This window comes from Cyrtonyx montezumae, unplaced genomic scaffold (genome assembly GCF_038088225.1).
Source record: "Cyrtonyx montezumae isolate F1298 unplaced genomic scaffold, pur_monq_1.0 scaffold_3, whole genome shotgun sequence".
Taxonomy (NCBI): Eukaryota; Metazoa; Chordata; class Aves; order Galliformes; family Odontophoridae; genus Cyrtonyx; species Cyrtonyx montezumae.
Window position 1 is genome coordinate 110,452,024 of NW_027072034.1, and position 24,479 is coordinate 110,476,502.

The window sequence follows — 24,479 nt, forward strand, 5'->3', positions numbered from 1 at the left end:
AAAGTAAGCCTAGCTGCACTCCCTTTTCACAGTGTCAATGAAGAGGAAGTGCCATAACAAAAAGGAAGCTATGGTTACATTTGATCTGACGTTTATTCCATGAAAACGCCAGAGCTGAATGGAGTCCAGCGCACTGGGGCATTGTGTGCACTCAGCTTCACTTCTGCAGTTCCTTCATTCTGTTCAGGGCACTGCCAGCCTGGAACCACTCGATCTGTGACTCGTTGAAGGTGTGGTTCAACATGATTGTTTCTTGGCTCCCGTTGGGATGCTTGATGATGCATTTCAGAGGCTAAAGGAAGAAGACGGTTCTTATTTTCCCCCTTTTTCAAGGCAACAAGTTAGCTCAAGCTTCTCACAGGAAAATCCCTCTATGTTTCTAAGGAGTTGAAAACGGGTGGTCTTAACGTAGGAGTGTGGTTGGTGTTCCTTCTAGGGAGCACTCCTGCCTAAGGCAACAAGTCTGAACTGAAAGTATCCTACAGGGGTTCCTTAAAACAGGTCAGGATAATGTGATCTGATTCCCCCTAGCTCTCTAGCCCGCATTGCTGGTGTGCAGCATCCCCTCTGACTGGAATGCTGAGGGGCCATTGCTGCCTTAGGCCCTCACACACAGCTGCACACCATTCCCCGCCAGTGGCTCATCCCTGACTCCAAGTGCAGCAACAAGACAAGCAGGTACCTTTCCAGGAGCAAAGTCTGCCAGCCCCACGATGCTCAGCTTGTCCACAGGATGAATCTTGTTGTAGTCCGCTGGATCCGCAAAAGTAAGAGGCAGCAGACCTTGCTTCTTCAGGTTGGTTTCTGCAGAGGAAAACGTACTCAGTCAGCTCACTGCAGGGGATCAGGATTACTTCATGGCTGCTCAGTGCTTCTCCAAGTAGGAGTTCAACAGTAATTACTACTCCAGGAGCAAAATGAGCATATCTGCTGTCTGTGCCATATCAAACTAGATATGTAACAGCATTCCTGGCGTGAGAGACCACACATTCTGTCAGCAGGTACAGTTCCTTTCTGTAGGCATTGAGCCCTGGGGCAAGGTAAACATCTCTGCCCAAACAAACATCCTGTTTATAGGCAGCACAGGGGAAGTGCAGCTTACCGTGGATCCTGGCAAAGCTCTTGGTGATGATGACCCTGCCCCCTAAGTGACGTGGCTCCAAGGCTGCGTGCTCTCGGCTTGATCCCTCACCATAGTTTTCATCTCCAATAACTGCCCATTTGACGCCCATTTTCTGTGATAAAAGAAAAAGATTTAGAACTCTGCAGCCGCTCAAATGAGGGATTTACAGTAAGTACAACCAGTTTCACCCAGTGCTACACTACTGACACTGCCTTGCTATAATAATTTCTACCAGAAGGCTCCCACCCTTTGGTTCTAAGGAAGGACAGACGTAGAGGAATTAAGAGCTTCATTTCAGTTAGGCATTGCTGTTTGGCTAACAGGGACTAAAGAGGACTGCTTCTGAGAGCAAATCCTTGTCACCACATTTCTTTCCACAGTCCTGTGCTGGGGCAGCAATTCCCTGCTCTACTTCTTGAAAGTCATACTTCCAGTTTTAACTTCAAGAAGCATTTAGATGAGGTGCTAAGGGATTTGATTTAGTAGTTGGGTAGGGATAGTGATAGGAGGATGGTGGGACTAGATGATCTTGTAGGTCCTTTCCAACCTTATGAACCTATGAACTTTGATCTACCAGGAGAACACACTTGAGATCATTGCCAAGCTGTTCAGAGAGTGAAAGGCCATTTCTTGAAGCTCCAAGCCAAGTTTTAAAGAACAGAGGGGTCAAGACATGCATTTCAACATTAGACTAGTCAGGAGTAAATACAGGTTCACATAGTAATGAGGTCCATATGCTTACAGAAGAAGGTGATCTGGGTCACAAATCCTCCTCCCCCTGCCCCACACCAAGCAGGGGGGAACTTCCGGCAAGAACTACCACAATCAGAGTATGTCCCAAGAAAAACCCTGAACACTGACTGAATTCACAACTGCTGTTACTTGGCACAGACCACAGAGTGCAAACATCCTCTTAGAACAGACGCATCGGGAGGAAGTCCCACCTTATAGTAACGGGCTGTGTCTGGGACTGGCCCGAACTCCTGGGTTAACGCATTCCTCACAGAGTTGGCTTTGCCATTTTCAATGTTGATAGCACCAATGAGCAGATTGTTGGAGATATTGTCCAAATGGCCACGGAATTTGAGCCATGGTCCAGCAGCAGAAATATGATCGGTGGTGCATTTCCCTTTTACCTAAGGGGTAGTAGAACAGATGAATGTATTAGGATGGATCAGGAGTTGATGCTTCCTCACTCTTTTTATTCTGAAGAGTCCTCAGATCCCCTTTTTAAAAGCACAAACCCAAGATAATTGCATCTGTTACAGAATCAAGGCGCACTAAGGCAGAATGCAACAACCATTCTGTATGCTTTGATTAGAAACAAGATGCCCATTCCAAAGGGCAGTATTACAAAAATGAGGCTAGCCACAACATCCTGTGCCATGTTCTCACTTCCCTCAGCAGCACATTCAAGTAGCAAAAACAATTAAGTTCTTCCTGTTACAGCTCAGTCTCTCTGCTGGAAAAGCTCAGCAAGACACTAAGTGCTCCCTCTGAGTTTCCACTCTGTATACATGCCTCCTAAGCCTGTTGGAGCAGAATTCCCAACAGAGATAACAATTTCCTACTGGTAGTCCCACAGTGTTTCCAAAGGAATTGTGTGTGTCAAACAAGCGCAGGTTGAGAAGACTCTTAACAACCTAACTTCAGACAAAATACCTCTTAGAACTGTCAGGAATCAAGAGATGCTGATGAATGGTTGTAAGTGGGAAAAATTCTCCAGACTGCATGGCACAAGTGGGATCACATTCCACAGTGTAACAAACTCTGTTTTTCTTGATATTAGCTAACAACTAGCCCCAGGTAGAAAAGTCTCTTAGTTATAATAAATGTAGTATTGGAAGGAAACATAAACACAAGAGAAGAAACTCTTCCCATAATAATGCAGCTGGAGGGGAAGAATCTCAGACAGCTCAAGGCACACCCAAAGTTTCTAGTAACTGATGTGCAAATCCCTGTTCAGTGGCCCTGCCACAGCTGGTGTTCCCCTCTTTGCTCCTGACCTTGATGAGGATCAGCATGTCTTCTAGATCCTTGCCATCCCATTTATCAAAGGGCTCGAGAAGCTGGAGGCGCTGGCTGGTAGGGCTCACGTCCACATGCTGCCTGCTGCCATCCTTGGGAGGGTACTGATACGTGTCCTGGCCTGGGTCAAAATCCTTCCAAAAACAAAGAAAAAACATCAGTCTCAGCCATCCATAACATCACTTGGCGAGAACAAGACAATACTGGCAACTGCACCAATTACAGCGTTAACGTTAAGGAAGAGGTCGGAGCATGGAAGTTCTCCTGCTACACATACAGAACACTGAGGCCTTCCCTCCTCACACCAAGCAATTACCAGTGTGGGCAGCTCGTCTGCATCAGGTGCTTCTAGTTTAAACTTCTTCCCATCAGCTCCTGTCAGGAAATCTGTCTCAGGGTTAAACTTTAGAGTGCCAGCGATGGACAGGGCTGTGACAATCTGAAAGGAAAATTACAATTTAAAGGCATTAGTCTTTTTCTCATCTCTTTATTTGGAAGTCCTATGCCTAAAAAAAGATAGCAGTCAGAAGGCTCTCGGAACTACATACCAAACTACACTCTGTCTCTTTCTTAAGGCAGCAGAATTAGCTCCCAAGACACTGAACTATCCCACGGGCTCCCTGTGGTTGTCTCTTACCTCTGGGGAGGTCACAAACGCATGAGTCTCTGGGTTGGCATCATTGCGACCTGTGAAATTCCGGTTGTAAGACGTAACTATTGTGTTTTTCTCTCCTTTCTTTATGTCCTTCCTGTAAAAGGAAGGAAACACAATCCTCATGTGAGAAAGTAATCTTTTTGTTCGCTGTAAGAAGGAAGGGACCTGTAAATAAGTAACCGTGATTTGTGATTTAGCATGTAACGCAGATGAACGTTCCGCTTAAGCGATCAAGAAAGCCACAAAAGATAGCCATTACTATAAGAAAGCTTAGCTTGCGACAACACAAAACTTGCGCAAACCGGGAGCTAGCCTAAACACGTTCAAGGACTAGTGATTGTGCAGTGAGATTTGTTTGTATAAATAACATACCATAAAAGGAAAAACCACCAGAAAGGGTCAAGAAGGAGATATGGAGGAAGACTACTTACTGGCAGAAGAAGACCCCTAGCAACAACTGGATCACGCGCAGAGTACACCGTAATGAGAAAGCGAAAAGGACACGTATACGGAAGACGGACTGTATAAAAGGATTGGGTATTGGTTCAACTGTTGCGACAGTCGGTGGAACGCAGAGTCCCCTGTCGCCCAGCGCTGCATTGCCTCTTTGCTCTCTGATTAATAAAATTCAATAGTTGATTGACTCTTTGATTCTTAGTCCGTCAAATCTATCTATAACAATTGGTGCCGTGACTCGGATAGGAGTAGTGGCCGGTTTCTGAGGGTTGGGGAGGCACCCCGCCAGAGCTGGCGGCCCCACTCTTGATTCCCTGCCTTACTCCTACCAACGATCCGAAATTTAAGAGCAAAAAGGCAAGAAAGGACCGGTCGACCCCTTAAATTTTGTGCACAAAAGTCCGGACGAAGACGCGGGATGCGTAAGTGACTGCCGTTTTGGCAAGGGTTTTCCGTTCGGTCGGGGTCAGGTTTCCCGGAGTGTGACGAGTGGTGTGTGTGTGAGAGGGGGCCGGTAGCTCGGACTAACCCAAGCGAGTGTGGACCCTCTAGTAGTGCGGTTCTCATTGCCTGCGAAGGCGTGAGCCACAAACGAGGGGAAGCGAGTGGAACACACACACGGCTGAGTGAAGGCACTCTGGAAGATGGGACAGGGTAAAAGCAAGGCCCCTGTAGCCATGAAACGCCCTCCAGTCCCGAAGGATTCTCCTCTAGCATTCATGTTAGAAATGTGGAGGTATTATCCTGGGACAGGAAATAAGAGTAAAGCCAAGATGATTTATTATTGTGTAGAAGTATGGGGAGATCACAAGATTGGCCCCGAGGTCTGGTGGCCGAAATATGGATCTAGCGAAAACTGGGTAAAAAAAACAGCGAAAACAGCATCTAAATTTTTGGGTAAACGCTAAGACTCCTTTTAGTCAGGAAGAAAGTGAATATGCGGCTGTCTGGGTCACACGCCCAGGGGGACTGGGAGTTTCAATTTTCAAATTGTCCAAAATAGATACAAAGACTAAGAGACCGAAGTCTCGCAAAGAGGAGGAGATCCCTATGGGACCCCCACCATACGTCCCACCGCAGCCGATAGCTCCCCCTCCTCCACAGCCTGAGATAAATAATCAGGACAATCCAGATAATCAGGAAATGGACCCTAATTTGGGCCCTCAAACTAGGAGCCGGACACGTCAACAGAATCTATATCCATTACGAGAGGTACCTATGGGGTGTCCCAATCCACAAATGGGGTTCATTTCGGTGCCTTTAAGTTCGGGGGATGTTAGGGAATTTAAGAAAGAGATGGGCAAACTTTTGGAAGATCCATTAGGAGTTGCGGAAAGGGTAGATCAATTTCTAGGCCCCAGTACATATATGTGGGATGAGTTACAGTCCATCCTAGGCATCTTATTTATGACTGAAGAAAAATATGATTAGGACTGCAGGAATGAGGGTTTGGGATGCCCAGCATGCCCAAGGACCCCAGGCAGATGTAAAATGGCCCTTACAAAGGCCCCAATGGGACCACCAAAACCCAAATCACCGGATACATATGCAAGATTTACGAAGTATAGTTATCCAAGGAATTAGGGAAGCAGTCCCTAGAGGCCAGAATATCAATAAAGCATTCAATGAAAGACAGAAGAAAGAGGAGACCCCTAATGACTGGCTGGAGCGGTTACGAAAGAATTTACAAATGTACTCAGGGTTAGATACTGAAACCCCGTTAGGACAAGCTTTGTTAAAGACGCAGTTTGTAGCTAAAGCCTGGGACGATATACGAAAGAAACTCGACAAAAATTGACTATTGGCAGGACAGAGGGATGGATGAATTACTAAGGGAAGCTCAGAAGGTTTATGTTCACAGGGACGATGAGAACCAGAAGAGGCAAGTTAGGATGATGGTGGCCGCGGTTAGAGAGAGCCGGGAACTAGACAAGCAGGAAAGGCGAACATTACAAAAGCCTCCCTCTAATCAGGGAAGGAGCAAGGGAGCAAGAGAAAGAAAGGAAGAACGGACTTGTTTCTACTGTGGGAAGAAAGGCCACCTAAAGAAAAACTGTAGAAGTAGGATACAAGATGAGAAGGTGTTTAAAGAAGACTAGGGAGGTCAGGGGCTTTACCTTTTGGGGACCCAGAAACACCGTGAGCCCTTGATAAAATTAAAGATAGGTCCCCAACAAGAAGAAATAGAATTTTTAGTGGACTCGGGGGCTGAGAAATCCACCATACAACAACTACCCTCTGGATGTAAATTGTCCAGAGAAACAGCCCTAGTAGTAGGAGCTAAGGGAGAACCCTTTAAGGTAGGGGTTGTTAAAAATGTAAAAATAGAAACAGAATCTAAGATAGGATTGGGAGATTTTCTAATTGTACCTGAATTCAATTGAATTCAATTTGTTGGGACGAGATCTAATTATAGAACTGGGGATAAGCTTGGAAGTAAAGAACAGGGAAATAAGGATTAAATTTTGCCCTTTAAGGGTGGAGGATGAAGAGAGGATTAACCCTGAAGTATGGTATACAATCGAAAGTGTGGGGCGTTTGGAAATACCTCCTTTTTCAGTTAAACTTAAGAGACCCTGAAATCCCTATAAAAGTAAAACAGTACCCCATTTCACTGGAGGGAAGGAGAGGCCTAAAACCAGAAATAGAGAGACTTATAAAGCAGGGGTTACCGGAACCTTGTATGTCCCCATTCAACACTCCCATATTGCCGGTAAAAAAGCCTAATGGTACCTATTGTTTGGTACATGATTTACGGGAAATAAGAAGACAATATCTCGCTTTCCTGTAGTTGCTAATCCTTATACCTTATTGAGTAAATTAGGCCCTGAAAACCTATGGTATAGTGTAATTGATTTGAAAGATGCGTTTTGGGCTTGCCCTCTAGATGAGTCTTGCCGAGATTATTTTGCCTTTGAATGGGAAGACCCGGACACAGGGAGAAAACAACAGCTGAGGTGGACAGTACTACCACAGGGCTTTACCGAATCCCCAAATCTGTTCGGGCAGGCCCTAGAACAGATTTTGCAAGAATATCAACCAGCTCCAGAAATCACCCTTATCCAGGACTTCTGTGAACAACCGAAGAAAACCAATATAATCCCTTTGGTGAAGAAATCTCAACCTACCTGAAGAAGCCAAATGATTGGGGCATGGTTTGAACACCTACCCTTCGCTGTACAGTGTTTAATAGGGTTTGTGACAGCATTAATCTTGTCACTAATTGTGTATTTCTTATGGTAAGTCATTAAGTATGGGAAAGGAATTTGTGTTTATGTATAGAGGAGAATGAGAGTCATTTCCTAAGACTTGAAGGACGAATGTTTTGATAGAACATTAAGTGAGGTCAGTCTACCAAATTTGCCCTGAGTATAACTGGTACACGGCTGTAGGGATTGGCTGAATAAATATCTAGAGGGGTTTGCATGTCAACCTTATAGGGAAAACTATGAAATGGGAAAGTAACGCAAGACATAATGATATAGAAGCAATCTGTAGATGACTAAATTGCAATTGTCACCTATTTGCTCGCTTCTGTTGTGAAATTTGTAAAGAGTTGTGGTAAGTTCACTGCCGGAGAAGGGAGGGCTTTGTGTATGTGTCAGCCCTGTTGGGAGGAGCAGCGCGAGCTGACTGCTCTGGTCCTGAACCGGAAGGCGGCAGCTCGAAAGCTAAAAGTGGGATCCCCGATTTAGTGATAGATATATTTCAAAGAAATAAATTCTGAATTTTACCATCATCACCCCGACGAGCCTCCGGGTCCATCCAACATAAATACCGAGAGTGAACGAAGGAGCCCCGGTGTAATACCTCACCGCCAGAAGGTGGGAGAGAGGAGTGACACCCGCCCCTGAAATCCTTGCTGCTGTGAAGATGGGCTACCCCGCAGCCAGCAGCAACCTGGCTGGCGGGCAAGGCAGAGGGATAAAAGGTGGGAACAGGGAACTCCCATGGAACGTAAACACTAAGGTGGCTCCAGGATCTTTGGAAACCCAAGGCCGGACGGGGAACAGTATTGGGAATAAAAAAAAAAAAAAAAATGGCGAAAGGTTAAATAAATCCAGCAGTGGACTTCTCCTAGCTCTCACATTATGTATGATTAAAGGACTTATAGGACCCCCTATTGTAACAGCAGAGACAAATCATGAGAAAAGCCATGAACCTTTCAAATGGTCATTAATAAGATGGAAAGATCATCGGGTCCTTCATACAGTGATAACCTCAGGAAGTCCCTCGTTTAGATGCAACCCCTGCAACATTATTCCAGTAGAACCTTGCTTAAACAGGGTAGGATTTTATTTTTGCCCTGCATCCAACCCTGGGAAGCCCTATACTACTGATATTAGTGTTAACTTTTGGGCCCTGTATTTTCAATAAACTAATCTCTATAGTGAAAGGGAGATTGGAGGCTGTCCATTTGATGCTCATGAGGGCCAAATATGAGACCCTCCACGAAACAGGGACAGAGGATTATCTGGAGCTTAATGAAAGAGGGGTACTGAGATACCACGAACAAAAATAGTAATAAAAGAAAAAGGAGGGAATTGTGAGAAAGTAATCTTTTTGTTCGCTGTAAGAAGGAAGGGACCTGTAAATAAGTAACCGTGATTTGTGATTTAGCATGTAACGCAGATGAACGTTCTGCTTAAGCGATCAAGAAAGCCACAAAAGATAGCCATTACTATAAGAAAGCTTAGCTTGCGACAACACAAAACTTGCGCAAACCGGGAGCTAGCCTAAACACGTTCAAGGACTAGTGATTGTGCAGTGAGATTTGTTTGTATAAATAACATACCATAAAAGGAAAAACCACCAGAAAGGGTCAAGAAGGAGATATGGAGGAGGACTACTTACTGGCAGAAGAAGACCCCTAGCAACAACTGGATCACGCGCAGAGTACACCGCAATGAGAAAGCGAAAAGGACACGTATACGGAAGACAGACTGTATAAAAGGATCGGGTATTGGTTCAACTGTTGCGACAGTCGGTGGAACGCAGAGTCCCCTGTCACCCAGCGCTGCATTGCCTCTTTGCTCTCTGATTAATAAAATTCAATAGTTGACTCTTTGATTCTTAGTCCGTCGAATCTATCTATAACACTCAGATCCAAAGGGAATATTACTTCTAGATATCATGCTCTTAAAATCTCCAGTCTTGACTTTGGTACCAATCACTGACTTTTGGAAACACTAATTAATGCCCAGGCATGTCTTCCTTAAGTACAGACTCAAAAACAAGGACACTGAAAAGCCAAGTCAGACGTTGATTCCCAGAGTAGTTTTCATAGACCATGTAGTGCACTGTTGAACTGTCTGAACAATAATCTACTAGTAGAGTATGTACCTTTGGACACCTCACCATTAGCAAGGACAAAGTATGTGTCCCTCATCCCTTTTACCAGGAATTTTCCTCCCTGCCACTCCAATTTCATTTATTGAAGTCAGACCAATAGCTTATCCTGTTCTAAAAGAACAAAGCAAACTCCAGCCCACCTTCTCAAAGATGACTAATCTCTCTCTCAGTTTTTATCTGCCATCAAAAACCTACAGATGTGGCCACGTATGATCTTTTTGCAGCTTCATTTGTGTAAAGGCTCAGCTTAAATCTGCAGTCTTTCATTTCTCCTCCTCCATTGCACATCACGCAGCTGTGTCCAATGGCTAAGGTGTGTTTAATTCCTAGTGTGTGGAATTTACAATCAAATTTGGCTTCACAGAGCACTTTAAGAGCTAAAAGATACAAAGCTAGAGAGAGGTCCATCTTTCACTTTACCTGTCCCACTGGCCAATGCATGGCCCACAGGCATTGGCAAGAATCAGCCCTCCAACATCTCGCAAGATTTGTGCCTGGGGACAGACAACAATTTCATTACTAGCAAGAAATCATACATTTAAATGGAACAATTCAGCTGCTTAGATATTTGGCTGAGAGCAGCAGCTGGTCTGGTTAATTTTCTGCACAATTCCTGTCAATGTAAGGATTGATTTGGTAAAAGTGCAGGCAAGCATGTGCCTACACAGTGCATTCAGAGCAGGGTTGAATCACGAAGGCAGCTTTTGAAGAAGTCCATGTAAGGACTCACACAGCTCGTCCCCAAGCTGTGACAGCATCCAACATTTACAAAATATTAGAACCATTTAACACATTGTTATATTTTTCTCCCCGTGCCAAACTGTTATTAAATGAGAAAACGGATCAGCATATCCGTTCAAAACACCATCTAGGTAATGTAAGGAGCTGAGGGCATAGCAGCACAAGGCTGGCTACAGATCAGTAATTGTAGCTCAAGTGATAGGTGAAGACAAAGTTTAAGAGGTTTCCATTAGCCACTCCAGACCTGAGCATTGCCTGGAAAAGGTGAACGTGTTCTGTTCGGAAGTGTGAAGAGTGGTCATACTCACGTAACCATCCCTTTCAATGGTGGCACGGATCTGCTCTGAGCCTGGTGTGATTGTGAACTTCGATTTGCACTTCAACCCATGTGCCAGAGCCTGCTTTGCCACTGCTGCAGAGCGTCCCATGTCCTCATAGCTGGAGTTGGTACAGCTGCCAATCAGGCCTATGGGGTTTGACAGAGGGACAGGGAGGTGGTTACTGTAGCCGTGGTTCCAGGATGCTCCTCCCTGACCATCACTCAGCAGAAAACACAGGGGACAACATATTCCACTGACAAGGAGTCTGAAACAGTTTCAGGTGCTAACACTGCCAAACCTCCAACCAAGATCCCGTGGTCACAAGCAGTCCTTCGTCAGGCTTCAGAGCTGCTAAGTCAGAAGATACTACCTGGCCACTAGTCTAGTTATTGGTTTACAAGGTCAGAGTGGCACCTACTTGCACCCTGATTAGGCAAATTATCACAGAGAGGTTATTCATCCAGAGACAGAAAGATTAAAAGAAACTGAAGAAATGATGAAAAGAGGTGAGTGCCTCACTATTCAAACTGAAGTTTAAGTTTTCCAGCCCTCTCAGCACACACTTTTTTTTTTCCTAGCTAAAGAACTCATTGGCATTTTTTTTCCTTCTGAGATGAGAAACTTAGACTCCCAACTAGCTCACCTCGTTTTTCTTGGCTAGACCCCTAGGTACCATTCAGTTTTGGTACAGACATTCTGTAGTCCTTGGATAAAGCCAAGTGTTTCAAAGTTTCTAACAAGGGGAAAAACTTGCCTGCTTCTTAAGACTGAAATCCCTCCAACCATCCCAGATCTAGGCCTCACGTGCAAGATGAGAAGAGACTACTCTTCCCAGACAGTTCATCTACCTATGAAGAAATGACACTAACCTAAAATCAAAGGAGCAGTAATTACTGAGCAGTAATTAAATGACTGGATCTCCTGCTACATGACCAACCACTTATCACAAAGTAGCAATATTCATGCCACAAAGAAGTAAACAAAAGAACAAGTACTACCCACCAACTCTGATATCAACAGGCCAGCCCTCCTTTTCTGCCACAGCGCCAACATCTGACACAGGGTGCGCCAGGTCTGGTGTGAAAGGTCCGTTGATATGTGGCTTCAGCTTTAAGAAACAGCGAAGAAGTCAGAAATTACAGTAGCCAAGAAAAAACCTCAGGCAACAGCAAATAAATTCTTTTCATAGCTCTATATGGAAGCTGTTTAGGATTCACCGACACAAACACCTGAGCAGAATCTGTCAGTGGAGCAGGCCTAAGTGTTGTTCTAGGATAGCCAGGGGCGTTGCATCCAACTTCCAGTATAGCCTTCATTCAAACAAAGCAGTCACATCACAACATCCAAGATGGCAGGCAGGCAGAAAGTCTTACCTCACTGAGGTTGATTTCTATCACCTGGTCATACCGACAACCAGCATCTGGCACCAAGTATTGATGGAACTCGTCTGCCAGTGCAGCTATGTCTGGAATGAGAGAAAAGGGAGATCTGAAAAACTGCTGCAAATATGAGAAGAAGAAGATTGGAACAACTGAACATGGTCTGCAAGACACCTCCCCACGCACTTAGTCTACAGACCCCATGCCTGTACATGCGAAGGTCAGAAGTAACAGCAGACAAGACTGCAGGAAGATGCTGCTCCCAGGATACACCTTCACTCAAATCCACGCTTCAATCAAACCCACTTCAATCCTCAAGCTCTCTTACCAGCTCGTCCTGTCTTGCCCAGGTATTTCTTCATCCGTGCGTTGTACGGGAAGACTGAGGTGGTAGCTCCAATTTCAGCCCCCATGTTACAGATTGTTGCCATTCCTAGAAAAACAATGGGAGAAGAGATCGTGAGGTCAATGATCCAAGTCCAAGACCATCCAATTCTTCAAAGGTCAAACCACAGAAAAGACAGCAAAGCCAAGAGAGATCAGGTGTATTAGGCATAAAAACCTAACTCCACCGCAGACAGGATGCACTGACTACATGATGGCTGGCTCAGTCCCTAATGTTTCTGATCAATACTATGTCTGCAAACAGACTTTGGCACAAGGAAGCTGAAAGCCATACAGATTCTTGATTCCTCTGGAAGGTCTAATAGGGACTCTTCCCTGTCTGCACTGAGCACCAAACATACTTGCAGCAGTGAGCAGCGTCTCTGCTACCTACAGTGAGCATCCTGCCTCTCCCTAGCATATTATTTATCTTCCAGTGATTTATCTTTCCATTCTGGCTCTTGCAGTGATCTATATGAGAAATCTGATGAGTTGAGTAAAAGTTTCCAGTGATTGAGTACAACAAAAAAAACATTTACTCACGGCACTGGGATCACCCTGTGCTTTTCAAGGACACAGCAATGAAGCAGTAGGAGATGCTGTTTTATATTTAGGGGGCTAGAAGCAGATGCCACAGTTTAGCTCCCTCTGACTCGAGAGAAGAAAAACCTTAAACTGCTCTCAGTTTCTAAAAAAACAAGTTATCCAAATTGCAGCCAAGCCATGTGAACAGAGAGAGGTCCAGCTTCAAGGCTGCATTTCAACCCAAAGGAAGCAACGCTTCCCATACTTTTGTCCTGATAAGTATCATCACAGACAACTGTAATATGTGCGTGTACCAATTCAGCACCCAAGACCCACAGTCAACTAGTACAAAGACTCCAGGAGAAACCACTGCTTTCTGGTCTCCCCTCTGCTCTGCCTTTCAGGTAAGTTTTTCTTTAACAGATGTCACAAACCTTCCCTCTCTGTCCACAGCTTATTTTAGGCTGAACTGAAAATGTCATCCTTACCAGCCCTGACATCTTTATTCCCTAAGCATGTAGCAGAATACCTCCATCCTTACTCTCATCCTGACAACACCACCTTGGAGGATTCTTCACAAGTAACTGTTCAGTGTTTCACAAGAAGATTCAATGAAGAGAGGGTCGTTTTTTCAGAGGAATGCTACATTACACCACCTGCACCCCTGCCAGCTTGCAGAGAACCAGACTGACAGTTTGCGGTGTACTAATCACTCAGCCTGGCTAAGAGGGAGTATGTAACACTTTTTGTCCAATTCCTTTCCCAACCTCTGCAGATAGTAACACCCACCTCCAACAACACTCAGCTCCAGATAAGAGATTCTTGCTGTCTTACCAGTGCAAGAGATTGAATCCACACCAGGCCCATGGTATTCAATGATGGCGCCTGTTCCACCTTTAACAGTGAGGATGCCAGCCACTTTTAGGATCACATCTTTAGGAGAACTCCAGCCAGAAAGCTTGCCAGTTAGTTTTACACCAATAACCTGAGTAACATTAAAAATACATATATTGTACTGTCATCATGTCCCTTCAGAAGCTTTATACTCATACTTCTCAGTATGTTAATCTTAAGTTCATACTTAAGCCTCATACTTCTCAGAATGTGGGTAGCCACAACACAAGGGGGAAAAATCCTGAAATCCCACAGCACGTGCACAAGGGCTGAACCCAATGACAGGGCCAACTGAATGGAGATCACTACTTCTCTCAATCTCTGAATAAAAAGGCTGGAAATGGAAACTCAGAGCTGCCAATGAATCACAGGCGGGCTGTTTGAACCAATGCAAGAGTACAAATAAAACTGCTGATTGTATAGAGTGCCTTACATATGTTTCTTATGTATCTTAAACCTCACCTGCCACATAGAGGATTAGTATTCCTTTTGCTCCTACCTTTGGGCATTTGAGCTCCCAGGGGATTCCTGCCATGACATCTACAGCATCAGCTCCACCCACTCCGATGCAGATTCCCCCCAAGCCACCTCCGTTGGGGGTGTGTGAGTCTGTGCCAATCAACATAACCCCAGGGTAGGAGTAGTTCTCCAGAATGATCTGAAAATAAAAATGGATTGTTTGCTTGCTTGTTTGTTGGGAAAGGAGGGGGGAGACACCAAGGAAAACAACAAGAACAAGAATCTAGATTAGTTTTTATTCGCAGATTTCAGTAGCAAGAAAGTAATTTAATTTGCTTTGGCTTGTAAGTTCAGCTGTAATTCAAATTCCTTTCAGGGAAATGACAGAACAAGGTACTGAGTGTTGGCCTAAGGGTCCTTGCTCATCCCAAGATCATACAAAAACTTAAACTGTGATTTTCCTTCTTTCACTGAAAGATAACTTCTTTCCAGTAACGTCTGTTGGAGCTCAGGGATCTTTTCCTCAGCCTCCAACCCCTTCACTCAACTGCTGATAAAGCCAATTCACCTGTCCAGTGCTAGCAAGATCTTTTGCAGACCTTATGGTCCCACAGCAGCAGAACACCAACTTCAACCCACGCTGCTGGCCAAAGCCTAATCACATGGAGGAATAACTCACACCAGGAGGCTGCCTTTCCCTCACTGCTGATCCCAGGACACCTCGAGCAGAATTTAATTAGCTCTTTATTGAGAAAGCTAAAACCTCCCCTCTAATAATTCTAGATTTACATACATGTAAAAGAAAGGTCACTCCCAAGGCCTCACTTTGCCAGAGCTGGATTCTGAAGCTATAAAGCCAGTTTTCTCCATCCAGAGAACGCATATCATAAGAAAGCTGTCAACAACAGTAGGAAGCTACATGGCCTCATGACAAACATGAGTGGTTTCAGAGCAGAAGTGACCTGAAGTGTTCCCACAAGCTTTTGGAGAGTTCACCTGTTCTATTTCCTTCCCCCACTGCATCACACTGAGTTAAACTAAGTCATTTCATAGCTAAGAAAACAGCAGAGAGCTCCTGGCTGCACCTGATCACAAGCTCCCTGCTGAGAGTAGTCATCTATACCCCCATCCATTCCTTTTGCTTGCGTTGCACTACCTGCAGCTCAGGAACAATGTAAAATGTCTAACAGACATACACAGGGAATCAACCAAGATTAAGTCAGGGAAAACTGGCTAGAGGTACTGATTTTAAAAATCAAAAAGCCTCATTAAATGGTAAGTTGACTTGGGATGGTCATGTTCTTTAGAGGTAAAAGTGCCATGACAAGATGATCTCACAGAATTACACAATTGTAGAGGTTGGAAGGAACCTCTAGAGATCATCTAATACCTGAACATACTTCATCATCTCAGACCTGAAAACTGTTCTGTATTTTCTCCAGTTCAGACAGAAATTAGTTATGTGTTACAGTTCTTGAGTGCTTAAAAGTCAGCTGCTCTAGCTGGTGTCCTCATACACTTTCTTGGCTATTGAAGAAAATGTATAGAAAATAGCCCCCCAAAAAGCGTGTTCCTAAAGCTTCTTTTCTTAACACTAAAAGGTATGCATATTAGCCCTGTGTAGCTACTTCATGGCACTACTTTACTATCCCAACCACAGCAAGGTGAGTCAGCACCAAAACAGTAAAGGTTCTCAGAATCACGTGGCCTGCTGCTGGCACTCATAATCGTGCATCAGGTTACAATTTGACAAAAATAACCTTTAAGTAAAAACACTGTCATCAAGATAACTGAAAGAGAGAAAGCAAGAAAATTCTCTTGCCTCAAAGGCAAGAACAGCTCTTGTTCCTCTGAAGTGGTGAAATTTCTAAGGGTTTGCATTCTCCCTTCACCATGAGGTAAAAGGGCCATTGGGTGTTCAAAGACTGCAAATAGATATATTACCTGGTGAATGATTCCTGATCCAGGTTTCCAGAATCCCACTCCATACTTGGCACCAGCCGTTGACAGAAAGTTGTACACCTCCTGGTTTATGTCCTAGTCACATAGGAAAACACACAATAACGCATGTCCTTCCGTAGATCATGAGCTTGAGCACATTCCTGTCTACTTGAGCCTGTCCACAGATTGTTCCATGGTTTTGGAACAGTTAGGAGGTGCATATCACTTCCAAACCCAAAAGGGACCAGGGCTGTTTGCCAGTCAGTCATAACAGGCCACTTAATTTCACCCAATTTCATCCAACTTGCAGCTCTACTAATGCATCTTTTTTAGTTTCAATTCCAAATAGCACAATTAAAGGAAAGCTCTGACAATAAGGTATTTGAGAACACTGGTTATTTCTTATATTCTCACAAGGTACTTCAACCCGTTTTTCACTCCTTCTGACCCCTCCTTCCTTCACTGCCAGCTCTCTCTTTTGTTACACACATGCTTTGCAGGCATCTCTAATCTCTTAGATTAGCATTCTGGCTTTATTTTTACGGATGAAGAAACAGAATTGGAAGTTGCTCTCTGCCAGGGGAGTTGGTGGGTGTCATTTCCCATTCTGTTGAGTCGCCTGCTAAAGACTCACACAATGCTGCCTTTCTTGCTGCACTAGCACCATTACTTGCAGAGGTCACACCGTGAAAATTGCTCATGAGAATAACCACGGTTGCCAAGGAAGTACGACGGTACTTATGTTCTGATAATTCTTGGCAGAAGAGTGGCAGAGTAGATAAGATAAGTGCTAGCAGAAGAGAATTTCTTACAGACTGTTCTCAGGCAGCTGTGCTTCAGAAAAAAGAGACAACAGGGATAATGGAAGAACTGTCTCATCACACGCTTGCTGAAGTTTCCCATGAGGCAGCAGCAGTTCTTTAAGCCCTGTTTTCCACAGGGAGTCAGGTCACTTTACTCTGTGCGTCTCCCCCCCCCCCCAGAAAAGTATGATGATGAGCCAGGAGGAGATTCAAACCACTCTCTGGTCTGCCAGCATTCATTGTGTGCCAACTGGCAGCTCCAGAAGCAGAACGCAGTCAGAAGAAGGCAAGACCTTTACTTGGTCTGCTCAGAGTGGCTGGCAGAGGAGGGACTCTGCTCAGCTCAGCAGCAGAATACCACGGGCACTACAAAGAATAAATGCAGGAATAAAGGAGAGAAGAAGACAGTTTCTTTTCTTCCCTTCACCTCCTGCCTTATTTACTAAGGTCCCAAATTCCTAACCTCACAACTTCAGCCTAAGGCAAACTGTGGAGCAAGAACCCCTCAGATTCACTCCAACTGAAATAAAATAAAATAAAATAAAATAAAAATAAAAGTTAAGTAACATAGGAGCACAATATCCTTCATGTCTGTATATACATTTATACCTGTCCTTGCTGGTCCTGAATGCTGCACATGCTTCAGTAAGCATTCAGCTGTCATGTGCAAGTGGTCTGGGAAACAGAAGTAGTTACTTGCTCCCCGCACACAGTACAAATCGGTGTGACACTGCCATACCATGGCACAAACAGCACACTCCATAGCATGGCCAGGCCTCCTCTAACCTTAGAAACTGATTTTAGTTCTTCCTTTACTCAAAATATCTTTTCACTCTACAGAAGACACACGACCCAGCCTTCCACTGTTAGATTAGGTCTAACTCTTCCCATATTCAGGCTTCTTCAAACCATCTAATGGAAGAACCTCAGCTGAAAAAACTCCCAAAATCCTGTTTGCTTAGTTTCTTCACTGCACCTGACATACCTACAGAGCTGACCACCTCAGGTAATCAGATACCATGCATGATTTCATGGCTGTTGTGGAAAAAAAATTAAAAAATCTCTTCCCCAGAGTAGAAAGAGGCTTTCAAACAGTCTGATTTTAAGTCTCTGCATTAGTCACCTTGGCTCTTCGAAGATCCTTATCACCACCTGACTGAGCTTCTATGAGGTGATCGCAGTGGATGGTGGAAGGCACAGCCACTTTGGGCAGCCCACTGCTGATGAACTGTAGCATTGCCATCTGAGCAGTGGCATCCTGCATGGCCACACGGTCAGGCCGTAGGCGCAAATAGGTCTTGCCTCTCTCAATCTCCTGCTTTACAGGGTCATCCAGGTGTCCATATACAATCTTCTCAGATAAGGTCAGGGGACGGTCAAGCCTGGGGAGACAAAGGAACTTTGTATCTGCACACTGTTTGCTTTAACATTTACCCTTTTAGGGATGTAAAAGAATCAAGATACTCTCTGCTTCCCCTTACCCCTCAGGCTACTAAGACATGTGAATACAGACACTGGCATCCTTATCTTACAGAAAAGTATCAGCTGCTGCCTCACTGAAACAGATGCTCAGCCCAGAAAGTTCAAAAGGATACACACTGATTGTCACTTTTTGCTTTCTTATAATTGCTCTATACAGTAAAACAACCACTGCCCATTTCTCAAGGTCAAACTTCAGGTCAGCAAATGAGGAAGTGAGACAGAGGTCAGACCTAATTCACGAGTAGCAGATCAAGGACAAGTAAGGAGAGTTTCACAACCACAGACCTTTAGTGCTGTAAGTTTCTGACTGACTGTCTCAGTTAAGGAGCCTATTTATGCCAGTGGTGAGATCTCCTGAGAAGTAACTGAGCACATGCAATGACTTGAGAGTTACCACATGTAACAAAGGATGCAAAGACCAAAGGATATGGCTTACAAACCACTGCCAAGGTAAGTGGAGCAGGAATGACAACTCAGCAGGCACACAAGCCTCTATCAGCAGATTAAGGTCACCGTGTTTACACACATTACGAATTCCTAGCCCTTCTTTTTTTGCCTAACGCCTACAGTGGAATACAGGAGAACATTAACTGTCAAAACAAAGTGCAAAGGAGCACTAATCTACAATGACCACTACCCACGCACTGCTTCCCAAGAAAGGTGTGAGGGCCAATTCAAATACTCCAGAAGGAAGGCATTAATAAAAGAGGACAGAGCCCTTTCTAGCACCTCCTCCACACTGACCTGGTTCTCTACATGTCAGTGCTTCATTGTAACCTTCAACCCTTCAGCGCCCCACTGCCACATGGAGACACTACAACCCATATTTTACTATATTTGCAACTGCCACAGCTCAAAGCTGCTCCACCTAATAAACACTCCCTTTGCCAGAGCCCTGGGATGTTTTTTCCCTCCTTTCCCATCACTACAGAGCTAAATTCTATGCAGTGACCTGACCCTTTCCCTCTTCACTCCCCCATTCTTACCTCTTACGGACAATGTTGATGTTCTTCTCCAACTTTTCATAGTTTATGTATTCATTAGGCTCAAAGTGGCTCATGGCCACCTTGGCCCGCTGGCACAGAATGGATGCAACATGGTAACGCCGTATCCCACCATTCAAGGCATGCTGGAAAAAGGAGAGAGTTAGTGCTGGAACCCAGGACTGGTGTCACTTGGAATCACTTATTGGTATTGAGTTTACACTGATGGACTGAATGTGACTGAGCAGAAACCTTTCTGCTTCACCATCACATAACAAGATGTCAGTGCAAGGTTCCTAGACAAAACATGGAAGAAGGGTGGACTGTGGCAAGGCACCAATACCACACCTGAACTCAGTCAGGTCAGTGCCAGGGTTAAAAGGCTCTCATGCAGAGGGCAGCCTCCATAAAAAACCTCCAAGGGTTTGCCACATGCATTTCTTAACATCCTTTGAAAGTCTCCACTGTCATTGCTGGAGGTCTGAAACCAGACACAAGACAAGAGTGCAGACTTCTCCCTCCACTGGTATTTCAATTTCATCTGAATCCTGCTTTTTCTATTCATTCTCTAGTTTACATCAACAATATTTTGGTATGTATAGGTTAGGAAATATACCAGCATTGCACTAGGTGCACCTCGTGTATGTATGACTGCATGTAAAATTGTAAATGAGCAAACATCCTTTGCACACAACAAAATCATAGCACCAACTTCTCATTTTGTGCTACTAAAAATGACAATCAAACTTTTAGATCACACATTTTTCCTTTTTCCCCTGTAAATATTTTTTCCATGGTTTTCTTGATATCAGTATTTAAAACATTGCTTAAAATTATCAAGATCAATGAGATAATGTCACCAACTTTTTATCCAAATCTCTTGTTTTATTGTCTTTTGATAACATTTGTTAATATTTTCCATAATAAAAAGTCCAGGAAATCTAGGAGAGATCATAGCAGCCAGCACATTAGCAATAAGGGTGTAGTTTGTTTTCTTACCAAACAATCCTAAGCTGTTAGATACATATCTCTCTGTAGGAGCAATGTACATCTGCATTATTTTAGCAGCTGCACACCATTTTGGTCCAAGTAAGTCTGAAATAAACATGGTGGTACAGGGGAGAGCACTTCTGTCCCAGAAGGACAAATGAAAGGCAGTCATCAGATTTCAGCCTGTTGCACTTTGAGCTCATGACTTACAGAATAAATTACAGGTATCAGAGGCAAAACTTCTTCCACTGGAGAACGAACCACTACCAACCAACCACTACTGCTTCAAAATCTGAAGCAGGGCTCTCCGAAGATCTGAAGAGAGGTGCAAAGACTTCCTATCAAAGTCAGATAATATCTTCTTAGTTCATGCATGTCTAAGTACCTTTTTACTTCATGAAATGGCTCAGTGAAATGTAGAATACTATAAAGATATTCCAATGGTAATCACAGTAATACAAAGTAATTTACTTCTGTTTGATCCCCACCACAGACTCAGATGCCAGAAATCAGACTGAAATGAGCCTGCCAAAGAAGGACTGCACCTGGATCTTTGGAAATTGACTGATGAGGGCTGCTCTGAAAGAAACGCCTCCTATTTTATTACATTGGCCTGCAATATCAGAGGCAGATGGTGGTGGTATGGTAGTAGTGGTGGAACCTTCCCATTAATATTCCATTGTGTTTTCTTGTCATGTGACACAGGGCAGCAGAGGTGCAGTTTGACAGAATGGTGTCTGATGTGCAAGTGTATATGAAGCAAAGGTGTGTCACTGAATCCCTGCATGTGAAAAAAAATGGCACTCACTGACATTCATCAATGCTTGCTGAACACTGACACCAAACAGTGGATGTGAGTACAGTGAGGTGGTGCTGAGTGGCGTATTTTAGTGATAGTGACATGAAAGACAAGCCACATTCTGATCAGCCATGCAGATTTTTTACAGGTGTGGCCTGCAGGCCCTTGTTCAAAACTGGTGAAAACACATTGCTAATGGTGGTGACTACGCAGAAAAATAGTATTTTGTAGCTGAGAATTTGCTCCTTCAGACAGCGTTATTGTGCTCTTTGTACCTCTCAGAGTTTCCACAGAATTAAGTGGAAGGCATTACTTTTGGAGCAACCTACACAGAACTACAAGGTTCAGTCACAAGACTGACAGTTTCCAGTTTCATTTTCTCCCACTCCTCACTGTTACAAGAAGAGCTCTGTGGGGTTTCTTTGGTGTCTTTTGTTTTTGGTGAGTAGTAGCAACAGCCACACAAAGTACACAGTCAGCATCGCTAGGTTCTGGGCTGAGCACCGACCAAACAGCTGCCCAGTGGGCTCCTCTCATCTGGCACTGAATTTGTTTCCCCTGCACTTGAGTTTCCTTTACTGAAAACAAAAATAAAATGAAAAGAAACCACTGCAGGGTTCCTGAGTCTATCAGTATTTTGGCACGTGAAGTTTCCCTCACAGAATCGGCAAAGACAGCTTATTAAATGTGTCATTATTTTTGAATCCTCCTTTAGGGAGCCCACTCTTATCTATGTGGACTTTGAAAGCTCATATGAAAAAGCCAGCTGTCTTGTAATTAGCTCACAGTTGTAAACGGTCCAGATGCAAGTTTGAATTCTTGAAATTCACATTTTGGCATCAGATATGGTAGCTACATCCAGTAAGCATAAAGCGTGTAGCCAAAAGACTACGTGCTACGTGCTCCCCCATACCAGAAAGCAGTCCTAGAAATTCTAACTGAAACCCAAAATACCATTTTTCCTCCTTCTCCCTGATCTAAGAACACCAGCCAAGTTTCCAACATTGACCATGACTCAGCTTAAAAAAAAAAAAAAGCAATAAGGTATAATCAACATACAAATGCAAGCTGTTTTCCCAGACCCACTTCCAAGGAGCAACCAAAATTAGTGTTCTGAAGATGGGTTTAACTCCAGCCAACGCAGTTTTCTTGCCAACATACACAAAGCTCACAAAATGCAATCGCTTTGTATATGTACCTACAAGACCTTCAGCAAACCCCTGACGCTTCAGACAGTTTCACACTGCTGTTCTTTCTGTCAACCCTTAGCCAACATGGCTTGAGAAACAGGATGGCTCCCAAAAGCATCTTTCCAAATGGCATGAAAAAGACCTCTGTCCTCTGAGGCCTTCAGAAGAACCATACTATAAATAGTACTGTCAGCCTGAACTGGGCTAATTCCAACTAATTTCTCTCCAATATAAGCTTCCTACCCAGTTCCAACTCCAAAAACCTGTTCTAGGAGGGGAGATGAGCAGAACCAGCATTAATAGCACATGCCACGCTCAGTGCTGGCACTACTGCAGTGAATGGCAAGATAAGCCACGTTATCATTACATCTCTAGACTGCACACATGAGAAAAACTATTATTTACTTCCTACAGTGAACAGCCAAAGTGATCAATAACAGTCCCTTAAATGGGGGAAAAAAAAGTCTACTTTGAATTTGAAAATATAATACTCCCAGAATACTAAATTCCATGCATCTGCTGTGCTGACACATATTTACTTTAGTATATGCCCAGTTAATCTGATGTGATTGCGCACCATAAAAGGAGAACCAACCCATTATTCTAATCAAACATTTGCTTTCGTTTTATCAGTAGATGTTTCAAAGTGCAAAACAGCAACTACTTAACAGTTGATTATGAATATGCACCACTTACTTACAGAAGCATTGCTTTCCCAAGACATCTGCGCACACAGCAACAGAGTAATATAAAATGTGAGTTAGAACCATAGAATCACTGAATATCTTCAGTTGGAAGGGATCCATAAGGATCATCAAGTCCAACTCCTGGCACCATGCAGCATCACCCAAAATCAGACTCTACATGTGAGAGTGTTGTCCTAACACTTGTTGAACTCTGGCAAGCTTGGTGCTGTGCCTACCACCATGGGCATCCTATTGATGCCCACCACCCTCCTCACAAAGCGATCCTTCACGTGTCCCTTCCAACCTGGGCTACTCGGTGGCTGTAAGGTAAGGTTATTGCTGCAGCTCTGTGGGAAGCAGGAACACCGTCCCCCAAGGTCACAGCTGGCAAACAGAGCAGTCAGAGCTCCTGGTTTCACGACGTGGCTTTCTGAGGGCAGCACTGCGAGAGAAAACGGCATCCTACCTGCCTTCTAGGCTTTAAAAGACAATGAAGTGCTTATTAGTGAGTAGATATGAAATGGGATGACGTCCTTAGTAAGGCAGTGCCTGTGGAGGGCACAAGCACACGCGGATTTTAGAGGTCACAAAGAAGAAGACTGCGAGGATCACTATGAAGGGTGATAAAAACCGTTGGGAAATAAATAAACAAAGTTTATGCGGCTGCCTGGCCTCGCACAGTCCTTTTAACGCAGGGACGCAGAGATCCCCGTCGACACTAAGGGCGGCAATCCCGGAGCGGGGCAGCCAGAAGGAGCGGAGCGCTGCGCTCCCTCCAAGGGCACACGCTGCTAACGGCAGCAGATTAGGAGGAGCCCGCGGAAGGAGGAAGCGCAGCCCCAGGCGCGATCTCTCGGCCTGCCCGGGCGCGGTCACCTTGCGTTCACCTTGAGGGCCAGCGGGGCCCGGAGGCAGCGGGACCCGCCCGACACCGACGCCCACAAGGCGGCCACGCCGCCTCCGCCGGTGCTGCCCAACCATCGCCATGGAAACGGGCGCCGGAGCGCGCCGGGGACGCGCTGACCTACACGCGGAGACAGCGGCAACCCGGCCCCACGCCTCCGCCCGCGGCCCCGCGGTCCCGCAGCTCTCCGTGTCCCGGAGGATCGCGGCCCACATCCCGCCCGGCCCCGCCCGGCCCGCGACGCTCACCCGCAGCCGAGCTGCCAGGACGCAGTACGGCACCATTTTGTGCACTGACAAAGATGAAGTCGCACGTCGATGGCGTCAGCTGGTCCTTTTTGGCGTCAGCGCCGTCCTCCGGCGCGTGGGGGGGGCGCCGCGGGGCG

At 44.8% G+C, this 24,479-nt stretch overlaps 1 protein-coding gene across 1 annotated transcript; it reads right to left on the reverse strand.

The window, feature by feature from the left end:
* Window positions 1-101: 101 nt before the first annotated feature.
* On the reverse strand, window positions 102-24,415 carry ACO2 (aconitase 2). Its single transcript, XM_065742955.1, has 18 exons — window positions 24,343-24,415; window positions 19,529-19,671; window positions 18,184-18,442; window positions 16,261-16,353; window positions 14,357-14,515; window positions 13,798-13,948; window positions 12,383-12,487; window positions 12,049-12,140; window positions 11,678-11,783; window positions 10,664-10,821; window positions 10,035-10,108; window positions 3,789-3,900; window positions 3,468-3,590; window positions 3,130-3,285; window positions 2,068-2,259; window positions 1,103-1,235; window positions 683-804; window positions 102-292 (listed from the first exon to the last, which is right to left on the reverse strand). The coding sequence occupies exons 1-18, from the start codon at window positions 24,376-24,378 to the stop codon at window positions 158-160; spliced, it is 2,349 nt and encodes a 782-aa protein (XP_065599027.1). The 5' UTR covers window positions 24,379-24,415; the 3' UTR covers window positions 102-157.
* Window positions 24,416-24,479: the final 64 nt, after the last annotated feature.

Excerpts from the sequence above, each read along its gene's own strand:
- ACO2 (XM_065742955.1), bottom strand. The coding sequence starts at position 24,378 with ATGGTGCCGTACTGCGTCCTGGCAGCTCGGCTGCGG. Across the intron at positions 14,516-16,260 it reads GATCAGGAATCATTCACCAG|ATCATTCTGGAGAACTACTC; the intron begins GTAATATATCTA and ends TTTTATTTTCAG. Across the intron at positions 13,949-14,356 it reads GGGAGCTCAAATGCCCAAAG|GTTATTGGTGTAAAACTAAC; the intron begins GTAGGAGCAAAA and ends AATGTTACTCAG.